A 26,905-nucleotide genomic window follows, 5' to 3' on the forward strand; every position below is an offset into this window, starting at 1 on the left:
TGCAACTTTACAGCATTCCTCTCCATGCAATTATGGGGTGGGGGAAAAAAAGTACTGCTTCTAGTGTTGTCTCTACAGAAATCTGCCAGCAGAGCAGGGGCTGATTTCATGAATGATGCATTTTGGATGAAACATTTTTTGAAAGCTAGAGCTAAATGTGGTGCTTCTGATAATGCCATAACAGGTGCTGTTATTTTCTTCCAACAGTTACCCTGCTGTATGTGAATTCCTCCAACACAATAACTTGTTATCTATACTTCGAGCTCATGAAGCCCAGGATGCTGGGTAAGTGTGTGTGGAGAGGGAGAGGGAGAGGGGGCACTAATAATGAATAATGGCTCGTTGTTGTCAGACATGGCAAGGAAAGAAAGAGTAACTGAGTGAGAGTGAACTGGGAAACTTAATTTTAATTTGCAACAGCTCTTGCTTTTCATTAAAGATACAAAAGCATACACTGGCATTAGAATGCGCAGTCTTCTACGTGATTGCTACTGAGTTACAGGACTTAATGAATCCTCATATATCCCACTTAGCCTTAGCGATTTTAAGTGGCATGCAGTGGCCCAAAGTGATTTGGTTGCCAAGTGTTGGAGGGAAAACGAATTTAGCTCAGTAAAAGAAATTTTGCAAGTGTGGCTGAGACTTCTGACGCACAGACTGCCCCAGTGCCTAGGAAGAGATTTGGCTTCTGATGGCCAGAACTGTTTTCTCTTAATACGTACATGAACGAAACTTCTGGGCCTGCTGGTTTTACATTTTAGCAAGAAAATAACCTAAGGGAACTCAAAATGGCCACAAATTATTTTTGTGCAGGAGTATCAGTAATGAATTTAAGGAGTCTTATTAAAGATACTGTGTGCAAAAACAACCCAGGTCAGGTACTGGGTGTTGTCGATAGTTTGGTCATGAAAGTATTGCCAGTGTAAAGACAGCATTTTTTTCTGCCACTTAAAATAAATAAATAAATAATCTCTTTGGGGAAATGTACCAAACTTGTGAGATTATAATGAAGGATTGGTACCTGAATAAATAGTTTTGCATATCTTGCATAAATTATTAACGTGTTTATTGTGATTATTTGGAGGTAAAAACCTTACCCAATCAGAAGAATAATGAAAGATAAAGTAACAAGATTATAGGAATGAGGTCGATACTCACTGCGCATATAAAAAGCTGTTCTGAATGCTTGAATTATCACATACTTAAAAACCTCAATGCAATTAAAAGCAATCTATTACTCTGCCAAAAATAACTGGCACGAAATACCCAAGGGTAATGAAATTTCATCTTTATTGTATTGCTTTCCAATAAATGGTGAAAAATAAAATTTTGTAGAAGGGATTGCACGGAGACTGTACAGTGGTTTCAGTGCAACTATTGTGGACGGTTGCCAGACTCTTCAGTTTCTTGTTGCTGAGGTTCTAAAGAGGAGTATTTAGTGTTACTTGTCTCTGAGTAAGACAAAAGTACTTCTTTTTTGCTTTGCTTCCAGTTACTTGCAGGTTTAATGCTTGACCGACTGTATGCTGCTCTGTTGGACCAGTAAGCCTTTTATTTTACAAAAGGCAGCAAGGTTAAGTAATGAAAATATGCAGGCGTTAATAAGGTGGCGAATAGACCAAATTAGATTAGACATAGCACCGAAAATATCTGACCCTTTGTTTCCCCTTCCTTTCTCATGCTTTCTACCCTGGCCTTGCCTTCGCTTGCACATGCAGAAGGGCAAGCAGCTGGGAGGTCACGGGAGGACATGCCCTTCCCCTCAGTACATTCACCTCCAAGGCATGTGCTGGTGCGAGCCTTTACTCTCAGTCCTGTGGAAGGCAAAGTGCTGGGAGCATCCCAGGATGTGCACGTGTGCAGGCCGCCTGACTCCAGAGATGAGCACTGAGCAAACCCATAACAAAAAAACAACCTCTGCCATGCTAAATTGCAGACAGAGGTGTACTTTTGAGTAGAGTATGGTGTGGTTCCCTCGCCACTCCAAGTGGAAATAATGAATAAATCTGCAGGAAGAATCTCTTTTCTTGCGATTTTAAAAAGCACATATGCACGCTTTCTGTCTTGGCATTTGTAAAACCCAGTACAGTAATTTACTAGTTTTATACCTTCTCTTTCCTTTAGGTATCGTATGTACAGGAAAAGCCAAACAACAGGCTTCCCTTCACTAATCACAATTTTTTCAGCACCAAACTATCTAGATGTATACAATAACAAAGGTAAGCTTTAATTTCTGTTAATATACAGTAGACTGTACTTTACTCACATTTCTTACATTGTTTTTCTTTTTCTCTTCTTTCTCTCTTTATTAGTTCACATCCATTTATTTCCTCTATTTATTAGCTCATGCCCATTCAATTTATTACATAATGCAAATCTAATTAAATTTATTACAGGCAGATGTACGCCTCTGAATATACTGTAGATTCGAATATGCCTTAAGATATTTCTGTATTTTGACTGCAAGTCATTAAGTAAATGTTATACAGGAAACAAAACTAAGAACCACTCTATTAACTAAGAAAAGTATATTATGAAATGCTGTGGCTGAGGTGTTTGGAGTCCATTGCTCCTTATAATTGTTTGTCCCCTTGCTCCTCCCCTTAAAATTAAAGGGGTTTGTACACACAGACCCTCTACCCAGCTAACAAACATTGACAGAGCATCAGTGGATAAGGAGTGGAATACCTGTGTTTTGTTTATTAATCATTTGAAAACTATTATGTAGGAAATAAAATACCTTTAGCCAAAAATAAGTTGTTGCATGAATTAGCAGTCACTGGTCACTCTATAAAGACTCTATTAAATACATATGCTTGCAGCGTCTCTCAAAGTCTTCTCTAACGAACTGGAAAAAAAATGTGTTTCTAAAAATAAAGCTTTCTAATAAATCTGCCCTCCTATATCTTGAAATGAGCAATAATATCTCCTTTCTCCTATTCCTAGTAAAGGTAATGTTATTGTGTTTGTGAGAAAAGGAAAATATTTTTTCCCAGTGGTATTATTGAAAGCACTTTCATTGCAGAGAGATCAATCTTTCTTGAACAGAGACATTTTTAATTTGGATACTTGCCTGCAAAGGGAGTAAGTTTTATGTTGTTTGTTTCTTTTTTTTCTTCCAAAAGAAAGCTTTCTCAGGCACCATTCTGTATTATAAAACTTTTAACCTAAAAGGTGTTATTCCATGAACTGTGTGCATGGGGAGAAAACAGTTCAGATACTTCACTGTTAGGTAATGGATTTTGTACACTTAGTTCTCAAAATGTATGTTAACTTGCGGAAAAAATAATGAGAGAAAAAAAAAAAGACAAAAACCACCATCCAAGTAGAGCTTTCAGTAGCTATTTTTGTAAAAGTAAATAGTATAGGGACTTGTTAGCAACACAAGAAGAGCAGAATGAGACAAGGAATGCATTAACTTTCTTGGCAGCATCATTGTTCTTGGTGGAAAGTGTGTTTACTTTCTGAGTTGGCTGCTTTGGGTAGAGCACAGACCGATGACAGGTCTGTAGAAGTAATCTGACATAAAGCATTTGCCTCTTGTTTCATAATATGTGAGGGCAGTCCTATGCACGTGAAGGCAACGGGTGAACAACACGGGATTTTGTCATGTCAGCAAATGTTAATTATAAAGTAATGATTTATAATATTCAAAATCTTGAATTTTAAACCACAGAGTTTGGGTGGCAAAAAGAGCTGCCTTTCTGTTCTCTCTGCTTCAGAGCAGAGTCATTTCACTTGTTGCAGGTTCTCTGCTGTGGCGGGCAGGCTTTAAAACTGGTGAAAACTCTTTCCTGGTAAAAGGCTCATGGCCAGCTCCTGAGAGGCAATGACTATCTGTGGTCACAGGTGAAGTTTGGATGCACTGCTGGGCATATCTGGTCTGAGTGAGCTCAGGCAAGATTGCAGCAGTGTGAGAGCAGTGCTGATGTGCCACTTTAATGTATCACTTGTTGTAAATGTAGAGGCTGACCTTTACTGGATTTCTAATGCGTTTCTGTTCGGTTTAACTGCCTCCTTTTCTCTCATTAGAAGTTTTAGATGCGTTATTTCATGAGACTGATTGCACTGTCTCTTGGCTTATAAAGTACATCATGCATATTTTTTCATGCTGCATCTTACTCATGCATCTTCATCTGGGTAGCGTTTGGGTGCTTGCTTCCCCATTCAAGAAAGAAAAACTCTGCCACCCTAAATCAGCTAAAACCAAAACAAAACAAAAAACGGCCACTTGTTGACTTCCTTGATTTGCAGCAAATGAACTAGCAAAGAACACAGCTTCTGACAGACAGACTGGTTTCAGTAAGTGAAGGCAGGCTTGTCCGTGCAGAGGTGTTACAGAACAATTGCTGTAGCTGACTCATTGTGCATCGGTGCAGAACCTGATTGATTTTTAAACCAAATCATTGGATTTTCAGTTACTGACAGTTTTTGGAAAGGTAGTTACTGTCCTACTGGTAAGTGCCTGTCATTTCTAGAATACATTCTTAGTACGCTTCTGGTTGTCACTTGAGCTAGTAAAATAACCCTACATAAATTCATGAGAGGCTCCATCTCCCACTGATACGAATGATGTGTTCCAGGGTCATTTTTAAATATGGTGTTGCTTAAAAAATGAAATGAAATTAAAAGCTGCAAGGGGCTAAGAATGCTCCTTTTCTATCCTAGGTTGGTAGTTCTTATACCCATTAAAGCACATATACTTTTCTGTGTGTCTTCAGAGCACTTCAAGGGCTGAGCTTGGCTGCCAGCTTTAAGGGTTTATTCAATCCTCACTGGAGAGCAATCACTGGCTTCAGATAATCACTCAGAGAGTAGTAGATAGGGAACGTTACTAGAGCAAGAGGAGATTCAGCAGGAGTAGCTTGAGATAAGGTACCCAAAGAAGGCCACATTCAGCATATCTGCTGTTAATAACACTGTTATGGACCCTTTGCATATGCTTTTGGCTGGGACCGCCTGGATTCTGGCACTGAAAGGAGTTTTCTGTATCCCTTTGGTTACTGGCCACGGCGTCTTGAAGGCTGCGTGAGTAGTAATTCATCCGTCACGTGGCTGCTGGTCCTGCCACAACCCCAGCCCACCCACATCCGTGCATTAGTTTTTTCAGTTGGGAGGCTACTGTCAGGGGTTCCTGTTGTAGTTAATGGAGACAGATGCTTTCAGAGTATTCAAAGACTCAGAAATGACCTAGGTATGTGGAGTCTAATGCATCTCCTCTTCCCTACACTATCCTTCTTCATTATTATTATTAATGCCTTCCATATTCATTATAATGAAGAACATTTGGCAAAGGTGAGGAATGTATACATACATTTTTGGCAACTTCTGAGCTTCTGTTCATTGTTTCATAGCTTCCTCAAACCTCTGTGCATTATATTATTAGAAGTCACAAAGGAAAAGATACTTTAAGATAATTATTAAATCTTTTTACAAGAAGTACGGGTACATTGATTATCTTCTAAGACTGCTGTTGTTGGAGAGGATCAAAAATCTTCCTGCTGATTGTGGTAGTTGATTTTGTGATAGTTACTGGTGACTCTGAGGCCTCAGATTAAGGCTGTACTGGTCAAGAAACTCTGAGAAAGCTGCATAAGTACAGATTTACCTCTAGATTTTAGGGCACCCATCATCATGAGGAATTAGGTATAGCAACAGAGCAAGAGGTTGCCAGAAGGTACTGCATTGTGTGATCTAGTGGCCTTGTACAATTTTTAAACATGCATTCCCACATTTCAATTTTTACTTTACTTTTTACTCTTACTGCCTTAATTAGGGCTTGTTGTAATGCTCTTTGTGCCACAACAACAACAAAAAGATTTTAGAGAGGATCTCGAGAGTCAGGCAATTTATTTGTAAATTATTGCCAGTACTTAATATTTCAGTGTCTGGCTGTCATGTCAGTGTCATGCATGTATGTGCATGCTTTTTGGCTGAGTGAACAATTTTAACTAGCTGTCTAAAGACGCAGACTATTATCTTTTGAACATTTTTAAACGATTAGGTTTCACAGCGACGAGATAACCACCAGAGAATCCAAAGCTATTGAAAAAAAAAAAAAACAACGCAGTGTCTCTTCCAACATTCTTCAAAGTACATGTGCTGCTGCTGAAAGGATGCAGATGATGGAAAGAAACAAAGGAAATATGCAAGGGAGAGGGAGGGGGGTTTGGAAGACGACAAAAATCAAGAGCAGATGTACATTGGTGTGCTTGTTAACAAATCTGATAAGTAACGTATCAGTGAAGCACGTGTAAAGTATCAGCATGTGGGATACTGTAGATACATGTTAAGAAATATACCTGATGCAAACGAATCTGATGGGAAAGTTATTTTTGTATTGGAAAAAGGCAGAACGATGTACCTGGAAGGCAAGGGTGATCTTTGAGAAATAACAGCACTTCAGGAGAACGAAAAGCTGTGCAACCTTCTGTTGGCCCTGTCAATTTTCTTGAATGCTTTATCACTGCTTTTGTGACGAGGCCTCCTCGTGGAAACAAAACCTTTTAAAGGGAACCTGCTGGGCTGTCTTGGCCATCTCATTGCCAACGCAGAGATGTTTGTTACAAGTAATATTTTTTTTGTGGGCAATTGATAAAAATCTTGAATGCTGTGCCACTATTTCTTTTGAAGACACAATTGTACGTGTAAAATAAAAGCCTTCTGATTTCTGCAAGGGAAGATTTTCCAGCTGCAATTAGCCCTGCTTCAGTGTTGTGTTATTTACATCATTACCTTGGCATTGTAAGGCTTTTCTTTTTTTTGCCTTTGACAGTGTTTAAACTCCGTTAAGCATTTTGCTAGCCCTTCTCCCCGACCTGTCTCGGGCAGAAAGCACGGTGGTTACTTGGCAACTCTGCTGGAGGAGAGAGCGCAGCTAGTGCTGGAGTTAACTTGGCACTGCATCAGAAATTGCAGTTCTTCACTAAACGCGAAGAAGTCGAGACCTTTCACTGCTTTTATTTCCTAAACGCAGGATGGGTGCTCTGAAAAAACGATGGGGAAATTAGTTAACTCGTTTGTGAAAATCACTTTGAGGTTGTTTACCTAAAAACACGTAGTTCATCCTAGGCTAATATTTCTACCGTGCTCAACTGTTTTCTTCTGACGGACATTTTTTCAATTACTGAACAATTATGCAGCAGTACTTGCAGCAGGTTGTGTAATGTATTTGAGTAATTCTGAACTACAGGTCATACCGTTTAATGTTGTTAACTTTGCCTAAGGCCTTAACTCAGCTCCCAGCATATAGGCTTTTAAAGTGCCATTTGAGATGCCAGAAGGATCTGACATCCACTCAGTTCTGACAGGTCTGACATGAGATGAGTGATCTAGGCTCATCTTTAACAGAAGGAGGCCAAGGAGATCCCCCAGGGGACCTCAGGTGGCACCAGGTGCTTATATTTGACCCTGAGAAGGTTAGAAGAGCTGTCTCTGTTCCTAGCTGAAGGAAGGAGGCTTCTCACCTGCCTATTTTTCACCACCTGTATGTCCAGCCATAGGTACCAAGGTAAAATGCTTAAAGCTAAACAGTACGAATGCCCCTTGTCTGCTGCATTAGTGCTTTATTTCATTCTAATGTGATTTCAGCATCCGATATCTCAGTTTACAAGCATTGGAAAAGAGGTATAATGTCATTTGGGATATCTGCACATCTTCACTTTACAAAACATTGGCTTCTAAAACTCATTTACAAGAGCAAGTACCAAAATTACATTAAAATGTGTGTGGCTGTTTAGGAATAATAAAATAAGGTTCTTGCTCTGGTTTGTGATTATAGACTATAAAACTGTTACTGGTGGCTTAGTCTGCTAGCATCTGAGTACAGCTTTAGAAAGAGAAGTTTAGGGACTGGGTAACGAGCAACTAAACTTGGAAATTGTTTGAGAGAGTTGGGTTTTCCTCAGTTACCAGTTTCATAATCAAAGGAACCCATTCCACTTTTTTATCTCCTCAACAAGCAACCATGTGGCCCGTAGTCATAAAATCCTCAAGCAATTCCTCCTCCTTCAGGGCCTTTGAGGTCTCCTGTAGCTACTTAGGCATCGGATTAATGTGGACTTCAGAATGAAGAAGAGGTGAAACACCCAAACCTTTTCTGAGCCAACAGAGAAAGAACAGAGCTATGACTAGAAGAAAGCAAGGGGTCAGAAAACCTCAGAGAAACTGCTGCTATAGGAGAGAAGGATTTTTTTCTTGCCCAAGCTAACACTTGCTTCTTCTGACTACAAAGCATCATGCTAGTTACTTAATAAAATTTTTTTTTGTCTACATTATACATATTAAGATTTAAAATTACAAATTCAGAAAAGCGTTTGTGACACTGGTATCTAACCTACCTTATTTTATCCTCTTAAGAGTAGAGTAATTTTAGAAGATGTCCTTCTTTGTTATTACACTGCTCTATTGTACAGTGTTATTTTCCTTCAAGTGGCTCTTGAAGTCGTTGGAGGACCTGTACAGGTCATTTGCAGAGGGGAAAAGTTTCTGAAATACTGTTGTTGGAACTTGCTTTAGTAAGACATTCAGGTAGATAAATTAATAAGATGGTGTGAAGTTGTTTTTTTTTTTTTTTTTTTAAGTAATCTCAAAATAAATGATCTTCCTTCAATATAAACCAACCAACCAAATAAAAGCCCTAAAACCATTTAATCTGATTTTTGTCAACTGTTCTGTTTACAGATCGGTCCTTTTTAGAGGCTAGTTAATTAAAAAAAAAAAAAAAATCTTATAAAATTGAATTATTCAACTTTCACATAATTTAGAAATAAACTTGATGATAAATTGAAATAGTGGAAAGGAAAAAAAACTACCTCAGCTCACTAAGATGATGAAGTTGAAGTTTTATTCCTAAATGAATCTTCACATCCATTAAATAGTCCTTTTTGTGTGGTTTTGATTCATTTTTACTATAAAGCCACAAGCTATTTATTTTTATTATGCAATTGTGTCACTGTAATGGAAGGAGAATGATTTTTGATCTGCCCTAGGTAATTTCAGCCAAAAAATGATGGAAATATTAAGAGCATTGATGCTAGTTCTCTCATTTTTGCTAATACCAGTATTAAACCATTTTTACTGAAAAGCAGAATGGCTGCCAAAAGAGATTGAATGGGCAAGAGTCAAATGTGGTTTATTTAAATGAAGGGTGTTTGGCAAAAGTTCATGTAAATGTTAGCAAATCAGCCACAAAATGGAAGACCTTTAGCAAGCTATTGAATTTTTGCACTAACTGACAATGTAGTGCAGTACAAAAAAAAAAAAAAAAAAAAACTTATTGTCCAATTGAAACACTCTTTAGTCAATGGAAAGAGATGAATAATTAAATTGATTGTTCACCCCCTTCAGTCAGTGTTGTGATACATGGCATCTCCTATAGTATTTGGCATATTGCAGTCATACAACTTCATTGCCCGTACTGGTTGTTAACTACGTTCCTCCTAGGTGAGGCACAAGTGCAAAGGCAGGTGGAAAGGGGAAAACAAGGCATGCTATATCTTCTAATCTGTATCTTTGATGTGGTATGTTTCTGACATACTTTTGATTCTTGCTGTTTCGTTTATGATGGTGTTATCATGCGTGCTCCTTCTTTGAGTCATTTTTCTTTGAGTAAAGCCAAGGAGGATTGTTCCCAGGGTCACAGGTTCCTAGTTTTCATTTGGATGGCTTAATTCAGAGCTTCAAAAGGCAAATCAAAGCCTATTTACATAAAGTTACATATGTGTTGTCCAACACATGCAGCAAGTTGTCTTCAGCATAACCAGTATTTGATGACAGCTACAGAACCAGGATTGTGACGTGATCAGGTCATTAGCAGAACACAGTGAAGTAATTTTTATGTCAGGGTAAGCACCTGAATGGGAATTATGTTATGTTCACAGCTATATGTAGATTCTAGTAGTGCATTGACCAGCAAACTTGATTTTAAGTCCATTGAGCCATCTTTTAAACTGAAAACCCACTTCTTTTTTTCCAGTAATAAAAATGTAAGGCACTAGCACCTTTTACAGTGGATGTAACCTTCAGATGTATTGACTTAGCCCCATGTTGATCAAAAATCTTGTCTGCAGTCCTGTACCTATATTATTTAGGAACTTTTATTTGTGTTGGAGATAGTTACGAGTCCCTTTTGGTTTTAGATGGTCGTCTCAAAATTACCTTTCTCTCCATGAGCGAAGAAATATTTTCTGTTCATAAATGGCTCTGTTCACATCCATACAGAACATGTGCATAATTCTAGAAACTACTGACTTTTAAAAAGCACAATCTGTAAATTAAATTATACGCTAATTATGTTAGAGATGCCGTTACCGGGTTGAGTCTTCAACTGCATTATTAAGATTTTACAAGAAGGTTATCAAGGTTTTTGTGAGAAGACAAAAAAAATAAAAATTTTGAAGGAGTGGAGAAGGAAAGGATAAGACTTACTGCTTTACTCTTTCCCATGTGGGGGCAGATAGCCCATAAAGCAAACAACAGAAATCCAGCGCTCGGTGATTTTTATTGAAACCCCATATTATTGAAAGCTCTCCCTCAATATATCCTTGTAAAGCCAACAAACAGACCGGTGATCCAAACACCTGTTGCACCCATCCCCATTCTGTGCTCTTCCAGGTGGTCTCAATAAATGACCTGAAATTTTAGTCATCTGCAGCAACCTGATAATTACAGCTATTAAAAAATAATAATAATAATTTCAAAGTGCACAGAAGTCTAGAAATGCTGTGGAACATGGTATTAGCATAATGTTGGGCAAACTTTATGCTTCAGAAAACGAGCTTTGATAAGGGCAGTTATCTAGGTTTACTGTAGACTTCATTTTATGTCATATGTTGCTTTTTCATTGTTATTACTTTACCCTTTTCTAGCCAAATTGATATTTCCCCTCTCTCTCTCCTGCTTGCACTCTTGGCTGTATTAATAATACCCAAGCACTTTCCTCCTGCATCAGACTTTCAGCTGCACTGGGCCTGGGTACCGCGTGGTCTCTTCTGGAAACAATTAGCTGTTTTTTTACTCGTGTCCTTTGTGACACTTTGTTTTTACTTTGTTCTGAGTATTGGATAGGCAACTTAAGGTCAATCAGGTCCTGTTTCAGGTATGAACCTGAAGTCCATTATCACGAGTAAGCACTGAACTTGACAAGGTGCTTTAAAAAGCTTATATGTAGCTATGGCACAAATACCTCTATTTCTGCCCATTAATAGGTGTAGTCTTTTTTTTTTTTTTTTTCCTTTTTCTGTTGACAAGACAAGGATTTGTCTTGTAGCATTTAAAATCCATATTATTATGTGTTTGTACTATAGGGGACACAGTCTCATGTGCATATAGCTTAAATAATGTGAGAAGAAAGTATCATGTGTTGTACATTAACAATGAATGAGACATGTGGAAAATGTTCACTGAAAGAGCAGCATTCAAAATCTGAATGATAAACATTTTCATTTATTATCTCCAGCGTGGTTGTGAGGAGCTCAGATAAGTGTGGTATGGAAGGCTGCCTGATTCCCTCATGGTGGCAGATCCTAGAGCCGCTGTTCGCGTCTGTTCAAAGAGTTATTAATTCACTTAACAATGCAAATTAGTACAAGGGAAAGCTGACAACACCGCTTTCGGCTTGGAAATGACTTGTGACTTCTTTGAGGCTGTATCCTATCATAACTAGTGGTCAAGTGCTGCTGCTGGGTCAAGTGGTTGAAAGCCCGTCTTGCAGCTAGAAGACTGAACACTACCAGCGCTACTGGTCTGGTAGTGAGTCGTACACGTTGCTGACATCTCTTTTTGTTTCTTTTCCCCATTTTAGCTGCAGTATTGAAATACGAAAACAACGTTATGAATATCAGACAGTTCAACTGCTCCCCGCATCCGTACTGGCTTCCAAATTTCATGGATGTGTTTACCTGGTCCTTGCCATTTGTGGGTGAGAAAGGTAGGTAAATTTGCCGTGTTCACAGAAGCTGCAGAATGGTTTGCAAGTCACTGTGCATGTGGCCTAGTTTATTTGAACTGACAACAATAATTTGAAGACAGATCATTTGCTTTTGAGGACAAATTGGAAGAAACAGGCCATAGGGACAAGCAATTACCAGTGGTTAATCACACTTGTCATGTTTTTGATTTCTACTTTTTCCAGGCTATGATATTGTTTCTGCAGTGAAAATAGATTTTTATGGCATTGCAGGCCAGAGGTGAATTCACTGAATAAAATTCTTACTGCTTGTTACTTTATAAGCTTTGGGGAATTCCCATGGATGTTGTTCACTGCTTGAGGGACAGCACATCAGACTTCACTACATCATGGTTACAGCCTTAGCTCGCTGACCTGTCTCGATAAGATGATGATGGGTTGCTTTTTCATCAGTAAATACAGAGCTGGTGATGCTAAGACCCGCTCTGGTTTACTTTTCCTTGAGAGCAGAGGGATGTCTGGAAGGAAAATCTGCTTCTCAGCCCTGTCTCCACCCAGAGTGCATGGTGCCTCAGAAGACTCGCCCTAAAACATAGTTGATGTTTTATTGAAACATGATGCTCCTGATCTTGCCTGAAGACAACTTCATGCTATGAATGGCAAGCACATAAAAGGCATGAAAAAGACTTTAGTCTAACATATTAAATGAATACATAGTGCAAACTGCTTAAACCCCGAGTCATTTTATTCGGGGCCTGAGATGAGACTTGCTTTGATCCATCCATTTTAGTACGTTGCTGCAACAGCAATTACTGCCAGAGAACTATAATAAACTCATAAAAGCTGCTTGGAAAAACAGTTCTCTCTTAATAAGCAACTGGAAGTACAGCCAGCTATGGCTCTTACCTGCAGTCATGACCAGCTTTGTTTGTAGCTACTCTTTTGTACCAGGAAAGCTGCTGGTGACGTGCCTGAGGCCTCTGTGAACAGAACAGATAGACAATAAAGCGGGGATTAACAGAGAAGAGACAGCTGTTTCCACTAATGGAGACATTACATAATCCATGCTGATGCATGTTGCAGACTTGTGAGGCAGATAAAACGCTTTCATTTCGCTCGGCCATAAATTCAGTCAGGCCCTGTTCATAGGACAAGCCTCTTCTCCAGACACAATGCAGTTCTGTAAGGTGCTCTGTAAGGTCATTTGCCATAGGTGGCCTCCTCAGGTGAGGCTGCAGAATGGATAGTCAAGACTCAGCGAGATCCCAAGGCCATGAACACTCCTCCTTGGTCTTTTTTTTGTTTTTTATCCTGTCTTAGTGGACTTTCTTACCATTTGCTTGGAAACTCTGAAGCCCCAAGAAGGGAAAGAGGAGGTAAAATTAGTGTTCTCCCTTTTTCTGCAAAACAAAACTCACTGGCCGTAAGAGTCAACATTCAACACAGCATTTTATTTTTCTTTTATAGATTTTTTTTTATTCCTCAAAGGCCAACCAAGGTAGAAGGCAGTTAGTAACACTGGTCAATGTTAGTGTCGAAAGTCTTTCCACTAATACTGTCAAAGGAAAATGTTAAAATCTTGCACTAATTTAGGAAAATATGGCTTTGCCCTGCCCTTCTAATGTTTCAAACATCATAGGTGTCACAGAAGAGAATTTTAACAAACACTTTTGAGCCTGTGTAGCTAGTGCAAGTCTACACATGCCAGGTAACAGTTTTAATGGTGCTTACTACATGTAGATCTAGTGCAGTTGTTATCGATCTGCTAATGATTTCACATTTTACCTCATAACTTTGGCTTTTGATCTCTGAATTCCATTTATTTGGTAGTGATTTTTTTTTTCCCCTGCTGTTCTCACTCTGTGTGCTCTCTGGTTAGTGTCACACTCTTGCCATTTCCAAATGGACTGGGGTTAGGGGTAGCCTGATGCTGACCTTTGCATGCCCGAGTTGCAAAGTAAGCAAGCTGAACATATTCTGAATTTACCAATAATGACATTTGTATCGGTGCCATTTGTCCTAGATTTCTAGGCATGCTGTCCCTTTATAGATATCTCAAAACCTTTAATATTTTTTGAACTAAAACTACAGTGTCTAAAACTTCTGTAGAAATGAAAGCTTCTGGTCATCTTTCTTGCTGTGACTTTTTGATTTGGATTGATATTCCATTTGCTATGCAGGGAATTCAAATCCTACTGCAATGTAGCAGCAAGAGAAGAGCAGTCAATTCTAACGTGACTGAAAATCAAAAATTGGCAGAGGGGGAGAAAACAAAAGTTAGGTACTTGGCAGTTGCAAAAAGAGAGATTGTAAACACTTGTTTAGAAAAAAGAATCATTTGCTGCAGTGATTGATATATTTGGAACAATTTCTATGTAAAATTATACAGACTGCCCTTTTAAAAACTACACAAGACAGTTCATGCTTATATTACTGCATGCATAAAATAAGGTCCATGTTTAAGAAGCAAGTGCCATTTGTGTACTGAATTTTCTTTAACATTACTACAGCTAGAGTTTGCTCTCTGACTGACCAGGGAAGCCTGACATCAACATCTTGCATTTTGTTTTCCATTTCAGTGACAGAGATGCTGGTAAATGTGCTGAACATCTGCTCAGATGATGAATTAGGGACAGAGGAAGATGGTTTTGATGGTAAGAGCCTCCTGCCCTTGGTTGAGATTGTTTGCCTTGAAACTACTTTAAAAGGTTTATTTACTAACTCTGGGATAATTTTCTGGGTCCCATTTAAGTTCTGTGCTGCTGAAAGCAACTGTTATGCTAGACTCCAATGGATTTGCTTACTGCATGTGTTGGAAAGAATTAATGGAAATCTTGCCCTGTTCTAACCCTAGCTAAAAGTACGAATCTTTCCTTGGTCTCACTCCTTCGGTTTTGATTTGTAAAAATAAAATAAAAATTTCCCCTCCATGAAATCTCAGTTGTGATGTCATGAGGGGATACAGCGTTGATTTTATGCATAATACACCAGCAATTCCTACAGAAAGTATCATATCGATGAAATTATCTTTTTACGATAAAATCAGCTTCTTGCAGAGCTCATTCCAAAATGTAGATGCTGTAACTTTGGAAGAATTGTACTTGAAATATGTTGTTCGTCACAACTTTTAATGCACTTGTGTATTTAAAAGGCTTTAAGAATCAATTTAATCAATAAAAATCAACCTGTACAGACGCAGAGAATGTTCTGACCTGACATTTCTGCTACGAAGAAAGGAATGTTCACTTCTGTTATCACGGGCTGGGATTTATATGATGATAAGTTGCCATGTTCCTGTTGGTTTGATGGTAAAGGACACTTTATATCTTGCAATTTGGAATTTCTTGGAAGTGAATTTATTTCATTAGCCATTACTTACTCTTGCACAGCTTAACAGAAAATTGCAGCTCTCCAGAATATTCCTTTTCAATTGAGCAAAGCTGAAAAAAATCCCATGCATCGCTGCTGTTCTTACTATGGATGCTTTCAATATTTAAAAAAAAAAAAAAACAAAAATAAAAATCTAGAGAACAGGAATTTATTTAGGTTTTCATATGGAAAAGTAGGACTACCAAGCAACCACTAGAAATATCCTCATGATGTCTGTAGGTAGAATGACAGAATGGGGAGAATGAAGAGCTATCAAGTAAGACAAATATTTAATGAAACCATAATTAATAATTAAAGTTCTCTCTCAGAGCCTTTATTCTTAATCTTTGGAAGAGGAAGTTAAATCATGGATTTTGACATGTTTCCTTTATGATGGGAAAGAAGGATACGGATTATAGCACTTTGCATTTACTCTGAAAAGCCAATTGGATTCCCCTGTTCTGCAGCCGCCACAGTGTGGACGTGAACAATTATCTTGCAGGACTTGGGACAAAGACTGGATTTACTGAAACCAGTAATCAGTGCAAAGAAGAAAACACCTGTTTGAATATTGTGCCTGATTTTTTTTCTCATGAAATTTAAATAAGTAGCTACTGTGTAATTAAAGCAGTGTGTGAAACAGCACAGAGGCATACAATGAGTAAAAACTGTGTCAAATTAAATACAGTAGCAGGCAAACCACGTGCTTCAAATCCTTGGCTCCAGAAAGCACTTAAGCACGGGCTGAAATTTCACTGAATTCGTTGCCAAAGCAAAGGTTTTATGGGAAGGATTTTTAAATCAGTTCAGCATTGGCCTAATCTTTTCTCTCAAAGTTGTACTATAAACGTCCTTTGACACTAAACAGAGCACAGGTAGGCCAGTGGCTGCAGTCCTTTTCTGAAATGTTACTGCCTCGTCGTTCCTATGCCTAGGTTTCTAGCAGGTTTTCAACCTCATGGCCACAAACGAAGAGGCATATTAGGGAGTCTTCCAGGACAGATGCTCTCGTGGTGGATAATTCCTCAGTGAGGATGAGAGGAGCCCTCCCCAGCTGCAGGAGGGCTCTGTGTTCCCTGCGTATTTTCCTCGCTGTGAGGAGCGAGCAGCAGCTGTCTCCCAGGGAGTTTTGCCATGGCACGCTTCCAGGCGTGGCGTTTGCAGCATTACAGGTGCCTAAGCAGGAACGCAGGCTGAAATCCCCTTGGCTTGCGTGTGTGTGTGTACTGCATAATTATATCCAGCAGCGTTAAAATTTCTAGATGAGGAATAATTAAACCCTTCCCAGTACTGTAAAGCTAATACCGTTGTCTAAATCTACTTTGAGATTTTTTGGTATGAATGCTTTCTGTGTAAAACATCATTTTAAGAAAGACATTAGCAGTGTCTTCCTCTTCAGGATGTGCAGCTAAAACCGCAGTTGGTGTCCATTCGTGTCTGTTTCCCCAGATAATCCCCTCACAGCTCTGAAGGGAAATCTGGGCAGCGGTGCTGCAGCTTGCAGAGCCTGTACTCTTGTTCCTCCAGCCCACTGGGAGCACTGGGCCCGTGGGGACTGTACACATGGGAGAGACCGAAGGATTCGGGCATAAAAGGAAATTTGAGAGTTGATTTAAATTTAAGTAGGGGCTGATACCTGTAATGACTTCCTGGTGCATTCTGATTTATTTTCTGTACAGCAAAGGAAAATGATCTTTCTCTCAGAGGTAGTTGTTTCCTCCTTTTTTTTTTTTTTTTTTAATTTTTATTTATTTATTTATTCTTAGAGCATCCCCTTTTAGGGGGAGAAAGTACAAGGTGTTTTCTTTGTGTTCTTGGTGAAGCAAACTGGAAAGATTATGGGTTTAAAACTGTTCCTGTGAGGGCGGTGTGTTGACAGGCTTGTAGTGGTTCAACGTTTCCACTGTTTTTTCACAATTTCTGTCCAGCTTCCTCGGAGGACTGCAGCAGCACAGTCCTGCTCACCACTGACGGTTTTCTTTAGCAGTCTTTCCTGTAGAAGGAAATGCCTGATACCTGCGACAGCAGACGCATTTTGTTTGATGGTTCTTTAAAATCAATGAGTATTTTTGCATCACCTGTAGCTTTCAGGGCTCGCTGCTGATTTCCTTTCTCTCCTTGCAGTTTGAACATGCCCTGACCCGGGTTCCCACATGTAGTGAGAATGATCCATCGCTATGGTTTGCACTGATCATTCATTTGTTACCTTCTCTTACACTTCCTTGCCCTCTGTCTTCCCCTCTCACTCCCTTTCCCTTTCAAAACAAAGCCCCATCAGTACTGCCTGACCTCACTGCATGGTGTTTGTGAGCCTTTTTTTTTTTTTTTTTAATATATCTTTTTGTTCCAAGTCATGCATGTTGCATCTAGCCATGAGCAGGATGCCCAACAGCATGTATTCCTGTCTTTTCCCCCCCTTTTTTTTTTTCTTTTTTGCTGAAGGAGATATATCCTGGGGATATGATCAATTTGTTAGAGATGTTTTTTCTGTATGCCTGGTAGTAGAGAACCTAAATAGTGATTGCAGTGCCCTTTACACCGTATCTCCCTGGTGGCCTGCATTGGCCTTTTGGTTTCACTTGCTTTAAAAATGAGAGGTTATGGTATGTTAAGTTTTTCTCATCTCTCATAGCTTCCTCTTATTGTACGTTTTCTTTCCTGTTCACTACGGTGGTTGCAACATAATCGGATCCAGTAAAAAATGTCCTAGGTGAACGTTAGCTAGTGGTTTGTGCATCAAACGTATTGCTTAGCAACAGGAGCTACAAATACTTGTACCCAGCCAGCATGCAGTCAGAATCCTGGATTATTTTAATTAGTAACATTTCTGGCCTCCTGCATTTGATTGGAAAACGAAGCTGCTAATTAAAAGTGTGCAATAATGTAATAGCCAACTTGACACAAACGCTCTCCTGGCTTTGTATGCATCGCTATCATGATTTGGCATAAAGGCACTTAGAAATTAACGCAGGTAATTTAGGTATTGCCTTTACCATTGTAGCTCGCAGCCTTCTTGTGGAAAGAGCTGCTGGCATAGCGCTAGGTGCAGCGTTTATTCCTCGGCTGGAACACGGCTCCCGCAGCGAAGTGCTGCAGTCTGAGACTACACCGAATTACCACGTCAGACGTGTGCTGTTGATCGTAGCCCGGTTCCGCTGTGAGCAGCAGCACGTGGGATTTGCCACAGGTCTTCAGTGCAATGCACTACACCCAGGAAAGCTCTGCAGCAGCTGACACGGAGACTGATCAAGTCAAAGCCAAGCCTTTGTCTTTAGGTCACGGTCACTTACCAGTGCCTTGATCAGAGCGTTCGTGATGCTAGCTAGGCAGACAGGACAGACATATCTTATGAATAAGTTAATTTTTAACTAGGAAAGACAGGGAGGTTGTTTTTTACAGTTTTACTCTTGTTCTTCCTGCAAAGCAGCAACGTTGGGCAGCAATGCGTACCTCCCCTTTGTGAATTAGTAGCAGAAGTGCATTTTAATGGCATTTTTACTTTTTCCTGGTGGGGTCTAGTTGTTCCATACCCAAAACCTTTTTCACAAGAGCCAGTACAGCACATCGGTGTGCTCTGCGTTTGAACCAGCCTAGTAGCATGCACTAGACAACCTATGTCCCCAAAACAGTTCTTATGGTGCAATTGTGCCCGGGCTCTGAGGGTTGCTCTCATCTTGCTCTCAAAACTAGCTGATTTTAAAATGCAGTGCCTTGTAGCCGCTTGGATTTGCTAACTGTAAGCTGCTGGATGATTCTGGCAAATGCATGGGTACCAGGCAGGCACACCCCCAAATCAGGTGTGGGATGAAGGATGGAGATCTTTCTAGTATCTGCTGTTTCTGAGAAGTGATTGAGCCTTATCAAAGCAGCTGCAATAATGTAGAAGAAAATTCAAGAGATCATAGCACCAAGGCTAAGCTTACCTGCTGATCTGCCTGCATGTTAGTGTCCTACAAATCTACTAACAAGTCTTTAACCTGAAAACAGTTGTTTTTTTCTTTTTTTCTTTTTCTTTTTTCTTTCCCCCATAGTTCTCAATCTGTTTCTTTCCTTTTGGATGTTCCCTGCCTAATTTGTTTTTTTTCTGTTTTTCAGACTTTACTTAAACATTGCGTTTCCATTGATGTTGTCAAATGTTCTTTATTATTTTTTGTTTTCATTCTGCAAACATCACTGATCTTTTTCTTTCCCCCCCCTTTGGAATTCATAAGAAGATCCCATTTATGCACAGAAGAAAGGTATTAAATTGGAAGGCTTAAGTTTAATTAATTTGCTTTCATATCATTTTCGTAATGCTTAATTAGATCATACATAATATATTAGGATATCATTGAGAGATTTATTTTTGTTGTTTTTTAATCAGTATTTTCTATCCATTCAATCCTACCTCTCACACGATCTTCAGAGTTTACCGTCATTTTTCATTGTTTTACTTCTTAATATGAAGGTCTAAGTTAAATTTTACCTAACTCCTACATATCCAGTTTGCAAAATACTTACTTAGATGCTACAAATCTGAGCTCCAATAGAACTTGTTAAATTTCTGAAGTAAGGTTCAAAGCCTTTATTCTACATCCCCCCATATTTGTTCAGTTTTAACCTTGGTTGTGTTCATATTGCTTTTTTGGTTTGTTTGTTTTAGTTCTCTTCATGCAAATAGGGTTTAAGGTATTGAAAGAATAGTTTATTTTTAAAAGTATGTATGGGGATATTAGACAACGTTTGCCAACATGAAAATTAACCATTTTACCCATAGTCAGTTCTCAAGGTATGACCTATTTACTTTCATATAAGCATATGTTTAAGTGTAGCTGAAGTAATTCATAAAGATTTTCCATAATGGTGAATTTCAGAAGATGAAAACAGAGTAGACGCACTTGAACCATGAGTCTAAGTTTTATGTATAAATGATTAGGGAATCCAGATATTATCAGGTTAGCAGCATTGAGTCAAAACTAGCAGGGCAATGTCATGCGGCAATAGTAGGTGCATTATTTAGCAAATAAAGTTTTTTTTAAAAAATAAGGATAAATAAAATCATTACCAATAATTGAGCAGTGAACATTAAAAATAAGTCATTTTCACAGATCTGTTATAAATTAGGGAATTCAATAGAGACAGAAATTTTTAGTGTGTCTTTTAGTAAAGTGTATGTATTGATGAGAAAAAAAATAGCTGTTCTGAGCCTGTTCTGTTTTATGATTGAGGGTGGTTTTATTTCTTATTTTTCATTTGTGGGTAGAGCATTGTATTTTACTTCGGTAATAAATTATATTCCTGGTTTCCAGTTCTCAGCTCTTCTGGAAATTAAACACTGGTTGGAAAAAGGTCAAAAGTACTTATAGGATTAATTAGAACAGTGTGGGCTTGTAATAAAGGAGTAGTGAGACCCAAAAGAAAGTACAAATTGTGTTTTAATGCTTTCATGGGGGGAAAAAAAGGATGAAAACATGAAAACCTTGTCATATGTACCTTGTGGTTTCAGTGGCCTCATGAGGTTCTAGAAACTGAGGTAGGAATGTATCCCCTCTATTTCCTGATGAACCTGTTGCTGTTTAAATTTTTCATTAAGCTCTTACTAATGCATTTAGATATAATTCAGTTTCAGCTGAATTACAGCCCTTTCTCCCACTCTTTATCACCTAGAATGAGGCATTTATGCCCTAAACTAGCCTTCTATTTGAAAGACATTGTTCCAGGCATAGTTTCTTTCATTTTAAACTTCGAGAAATGGACTCTTAATTCAGGCAGGTTATAACAACAGTTGGAAATGTCTGGAAATAACACATTTAATGGCCGCCCCAAGAGATGGAAAGGCAAGAGTAACATGCATGATTATAAGACAGCTAGTTTGTGCTCCTTGACACGTGGAGGAAGATACACCAGTGTGTAAGCTTAGAGTAACAAGCACTTCAGCGTGCAGATGGTGGTAGCTGTGAGTAAACGCAAGGTAGTTCGTGTGTCCCCATTTGTATGCAGGCTGGGTGGGGATGTGCAACTGTACAAAGAGGTCTGCACAATTCTCTGTGCATCTATCAAGCTCCCATCTTATAAAATACCCCTTGCTCTGCTAAGGGGTTGAACCTGCTCTCCACCGTGATATTAAGAGTTGTAGTGTGATTCATCCTGAGATATTGTGTTGTTACCTGTGATATTTGTTCTTCAGGTTATTTAGCCTGCTTTTGAACAGCTCTGGAGTTTGAGTTATTTTCAGTTCTGAAAGTTTTGCAAAGGATTATTATTTGTTTTGAAATCCAAGCACAGGAGGAAAAAAAAAAAAAAAAAAGGTACATCCTTTTCACCTCTTCTAAAACGCCAGAGTATCAGCCAGACCACCTAGTCAGCTGGTAAATAGCAGTAAGCAATCCTTGTGTTTCCAGGAGTTGTCTCGAGCTGTTAGGAGTGTAATTGTAATTGAGAGATTTGCAGCAGGGCAGGTAACAGCACTTGATAGTGGAACCATGGGGCCGCCATCAGCAGAGACGTGCGGAGAAAACCACAGCGATGAGTATTATCTCGCAGTTGGCCCTGAGAAGTGCCCAACAAATCTCCTGCATTGCACTATCCGACCTCTCCTGCGCTCTGCCGAATGGCTGGAGCCCGTGTTTCCTTCCGACCCCTTCTGGCTGAGGTCACTTCGTGTTTTAAATACAGTGAAAGAAGGCCTGCATGGCAAGGCCCCATGTTTTCTGCTGCTTTTCACCTACTCTGTCCATCACTGGCACTCAGCAGCACCTTGATGCTCTGCAGCACATCTCTGCTGCTCTGGCTCCCTGATTTTTGGCTCTTTCTACAATGGATTCTGCTCAATGAAATGGAGGGCTTGCCTAGGAACTGAAGATAGGAATTCTCATTTTGCCCTTGAATTCTGGCACAGCAAAGAAGGAAGCAGTATCTTGGTGGGGTATTTTTCTAGTCACATTCTTGAACCTCAGAGGCAGTAGTTGTCAGACAGCATCTATATGAGCCGAGGTCACCTTTTGTTCAGAATGCTTTGGGGAGAACTTTTGGGTGTACGTGGTTATGGGTTTGATAATTAAGTGAAGCTGTTTACTTACTATACTGTGGCATTTTCTTGCGGAGTGTTTTACTTTTCCTTGTTAAAAGAAATGACTAGTTCTGATAACTTAGTTCTACAATTATAGGTTTTCCCCATTAAGGTGGTTTTCTTCTTTTATACGTATATAATATTCTTGGTAGCAATTACACATGCAAAATCAGCTGAACTACAGTCACTGTTACAGCGTATGATGTTTTTAAGGCAATGTATTTTGTGAGTTCATAAATTTGAGAGTAATTGTAAGTTTGAGCAGGCTATAGCATGATGAGAAGAAAGTTTTATCTAAAGAAATCTGCCAGTTACTACCAGCCAACACTATCCTTACGTTATCATGCTGGTTTTCAGGACTCTTTCTTTTAGGCTTCATAACCTTTTAAAAGCTTTTCAGCTAGGGATGTGAAAGACGTGTTAGGATCCTCTTGGCCTTAAATGTACCCCGATCCCTTTTGTAGAAAATTAAACAAAACATGATTATTTTTCACTTAAAATTGCAGGTTCAAGAAATAGTTTTTAAAATCCCATTTTTTTTAACTTTCTGGTTTGAACACTGTTCATGTCGAATATCTTTTGACATTTTGACAATTTTCAAAGTAACTTGTTTTCAAAAGAGTTTGATCTCTGAAAATATTTTTTAAATGGAAAATCAGAATATATTGATGAAAAATATGCTGGTTTAATTTGTAGCAGAAAAAGGATCGCAACTCTAAAGATGCTAATAACTAGATTGTTCAGAAGTGATTAGTCTTGAGCTGTAAGTGATAAAAAAATATTTTATCAGATATGGCTTAGTTTGGCAAACTGAAGTATAAAAATGATGTTTCTTTTACTTAGAGTTCAGAGCAGTGATGTATTATTTACAAGTCTCTAACTATTTTTAATGTATTTTCCGTAGGAGCAACAGCTGCTGCTCGAAAGGAGGTTATAAGGAACAAGATAAGAGCAATAGGAAAAATGGCTAGAGTTTTCTCAGTGCTAAGGTAAGTTTATTTTTTGTTTGTTTTATTTTCTGTAAAAGGACAGCTTTTAATGATTACTTAGAGCTCTCTACTGTTCATCGAACAGCAAACTTAATATTTTAATCTACCACCCAACTGAGCTTTGCTGGAACCTTCTAAAGACTGATTTATTTAGACAGTGCTGCTGTTTATTATGGCTCTGAAAAATCTTCCTCATCAATAAAGAAAATTGCAGTTACCCTTTTCTAAAGTCCTTTTCTGTCCAGGTGTGCAAGTTAACTCTTTTAGCCTCTGTGAAGCAAGAGTTAAATGAAGGGAAAGTGCATTTTCCACATAACATCTCATTAAAAAGGAAGCCAACTGAACCACTGTCACCTATAGTTATTGCTACAGCCATGAGTACAGATGATTAAATATGAAAGCATTAGGGTCATTTAACTAAAAATCTGGGAAATCAGTGCAAACAACAGCAACTCATTACCTTCAGCTGCACTCCCCCAAACACATGAACATGAGTAACTAATTGCTAGCCAATGTTTAGAACTTTCCATTTGATGTCTCTGAGTAGAATAGAAAACATGCTGTACTGTGCTGAGGTCTAAATATAGAAAATACAGTTCTTCCTCCCTTTCAGCGGAGGGAATTTTTCCAGGAAATGGTATGTTGCTCTGCTGAAGTCAGTTTATGGCTTCTACAGTTGGTATAAAATCAAGGTTTGGGTTTTTGGGGGGGGTTATTTTTTTTAATATATTGGTATGATAGTTGTTGGTATGATATAAGAAAAGGGAATAATAATAGTTACTTCAAGAATACGTTCTTGATTTCAGATGAAATTGTCTTGTTTTGAGACTCTCCTGCAGCATGCACCTGGGGCAGGTTTTCACTGGGGCTTCTCATGGACACAGCAGTTCACCTGTGCATTGCGGAGTGCAGCAGCACGGCTTTAAATTGCAAACTGAAACGGAGAGAGAACCTTATATCTGGGGTTCCAAAACTGTTACATGTGAACTATCAGTTCAGTGGTACCCATAAAAAACAAAAATAAATAATTTTTAAAAAGTTGGCATAATGCCTTTTCCCTAAACAAGACGGGGGAGCAGTCAAATGTTTCCACCTGTTCCTCTGTATTAAATCTGGCAGAGAGCCTGGAGCTGACATTGTCACCACCTTCATGAAACAGCACGATTCTTTTTCTCTGGTGATAGTTGAGCAAACAAAGTTTGGGAAACCTGGCTTTCCCCATGCCCTTGAACTGTAGCTTTTGGATCCCCACTGTATTTTGTTCTGGATTGCATTTTGAAATATAGGATGAATTTAACAGAAACCTGGACTTAAATATGCACAGAAGGGCCTGGAATTTGATGATCAGCTGATTTTTTTTTTTTTTTGATAATTTGCCAATGATCCTCATCACCTATATGTCAAAGACTTTGAGAAGGAACCATGGGGCAGGAATCATTTCAAGCATGAAGCAGGAATACAGCATAATTCTTGTTTGTGCCCTGCTTTAAGTGACATGCGTGAGCCTCATAGCTCAGGGTTTTAGCACTATTTGAAGCTTGGAGCTCTCTTGAATTATTTCATGAAAATCAGTGTAATGTTTTGAGGTACTAATGGGAATCAGGCTTTATCTTTTCCTGAGAACCAGACAAATTTATCTCAGTGTTTCATGAGACTTTTTTTTTTTTTTTTTTTTTTTTTTTTTTACCTCCCTTGAGATATGTTTTAAATGTAACCTGAATGTAAAGCTCATATCTGAGATCATTTCAGCCACTTCCATCTCAAAACTAGGCATCAAAAAACCACTATATTCAGTTTCAAAGGCTGTAGATGAGCTTTGCAAGGAAAAGCCATAAGAAAGCGGTAAGACTTAAGCTCAGTGGAAGACCTTGTGATTCTCTGTCATGGCCTCTCTGTAACTTTGTATTTTCCAGCCTAGCTTTTCTTTGGATGTATCTAGACAGGGGGGAGGTAAATAAAATACTTAATCAGTTCATTTTTATTTTAAAAAGTGAAATAAAGGAGGTGAAATACAAAATTAAGAACACTGAAGGTTAGCTAAAAGTCTTTAAAGTTTGTTGAGATCAAATCAGAGATTTGTTGGGGACATGTACTTTAAAGATAATGAAAAATACAATGGATAAACATTTCCTTTGAAGGTGAAGCTAAAAGTGATCCTGCAGTTTAGTTCAAAAAACAGAAGAAATTGACTGAATTGAAAATGCAGATAGACTTTTTCTTGTAGAGGCAGATAATCAAGAGCAAGCAAATCTTTTAATGTGTCATACTCTGTAGTGGCATTACAATACCCTGTTAGTTCAGGCAATATTGGGCTATTGCTGTAGTTCTAATTGCCTAGGCAGCTTGAAAACAGTCACAGTCTAATTTTGACTTTTACACTAGGAAAAGTATGTGTAGAAGAAGAAACATTTTCGGACTAAAAATGGAACTTGAAGAGTATATGTCATAGATAAACAAGAGTCGCTTAAAATACATGATTAATTCAGGCCATGTAGAGGTCTAAAGAAAACTGTATGTGCTAGAATTGTTGAGAGACAGTTTTGATAGACAAAACCACATTATCCTCGAGTGGATGCGGAACTAAATTCTGCCTTTGTTTGCTTCCTCCAGTTTAATGTCATTATATATTTCAAAGTAAAATACTTCAAAATATTATTCGCTTAAAGAATTGGGGTCAGTTTTGCTGCTGAGAAAGTATGTCATCAGCATTACAGTGCTTGCAGAAGGCTGTACATAACTTTTTCTGGATAGAGCTGTTGTATTTCTCCTGGCATATATTGAAAACTATGTACTTGGGGACCTGAAAAACATATTTAGATTTCCTAAAATATTTTCCTTAATTCCTGTATTATTTTCAGCATAGAAAACTATAAGAGTACTAGCAAGGTTGAAAGTGCTCATTAATTTTAATGAGTTTCTAGCTCCTTTTTTTTGAAGTGGCTGATGATCAATAATAAATAATGCATCTTAGTGCTAGTGTAGACAAAAACAAAACAACAGCTTATTGTGTGATCCAAGAATCAACTACTGAGACAGATTTAAATATATTGTTGGCAGTAACTGCTCCTTTGGTCTCCTTCCTTTCAAGTTTGTGGTTTCAGCACCGTGTTCTAATGTGGGTATTTGCGTATGCTGTTTGATAGATGCAGGTTATACTGATGCTATAGGGGGAGTCTGTGCATCGTGTGGTGCAAAGGTGAAGTACTTACATATATAAAGGAGAAATCCCAAATGTTGTGAGGGGAAACTGCATCAACGCTGGAACTGCACCAACAGCAGATTCTCTCTTTCCTGGTAAGGAGATAGGAGATTAAAAAAATTATTGCAGGACAGGTGTAGCATAAGGTGTAGCTAGAATGCTTTCTGTATTTTTTTTGGGAAAAAAAAATAAATAACAATGATTTTGCTATATTTTTTCTTCTGCAGAGAAGAGAGTGAAAGTGTGCTGACGCTGAAAGGTCTGACTCCAACAGGAATGCTGCCCAGTGGTGTGCTCTCTGGAGGAAAACAAACACTGCAAAGCGGTAAGCATGTTTGCCTCTGTGTGTCATTATGTGTAAAAGAAACAATTGATTTTTAACTGGAGAACCC

General features: G+C 38.6%; 1 protein-coding gene across 2 annotated transcripts in view; it reads left to right on the forward strand.

Moving 5' to 3' along the window:
- The window catches only part of PPP3CA (protein phosphatase 3 catalytic subunit alpha), a 195,960-nt gene that overhangs the window by 162,503 nt on the left and 6,552 nt on the right, over positions 1 to 26,905 (forward strand). For both annotated transcript variants that reach the window (XM_032185920.1, XM_032185922.1), the window contains exons 7-12: positions 208 to 285; positions 2,125 to 2,219; positions 11,804 to 11,929; positions 14,488 to 14,562; positions 23,230 to 23,314; positions 26,741 to 26,838. In XM_032185920.1, the coding sequence (XP_032041811.1) occupies positions 208 to 285; positions 2,125 to 2,219; positions 11,804 to 11,929; positions 14,488 to 14,562; positions 23,230 to 23,314; positions 26,741 to 26,838 (557 nt within the window). The remainder of the gene's footprint in view (positions 1 to 207; positions 286 to 2,124; positions 2,220 to 11,803; positions 11,930 to 14,487; positions 14,563 to 23,229; positions 23,315 to 26,740; positions 26,839 to 26,905) is intronic.

The sequence above is a fragment of the Aythya fuligula genome, chromosome 4 (assembly GCF_009819795.1).
Source record: "Aythya fuligula isolate bAytFul2 chromosome 4, bAytFul2.pri, whole genome shotgun sequence".
NCBI classification, from domain to species: domain Eukaryota; kingdom Metazoa; phylum Chordata; class Aves; order Anseriformes; family Anatidae; genus Aythya; species Aythya fuligula.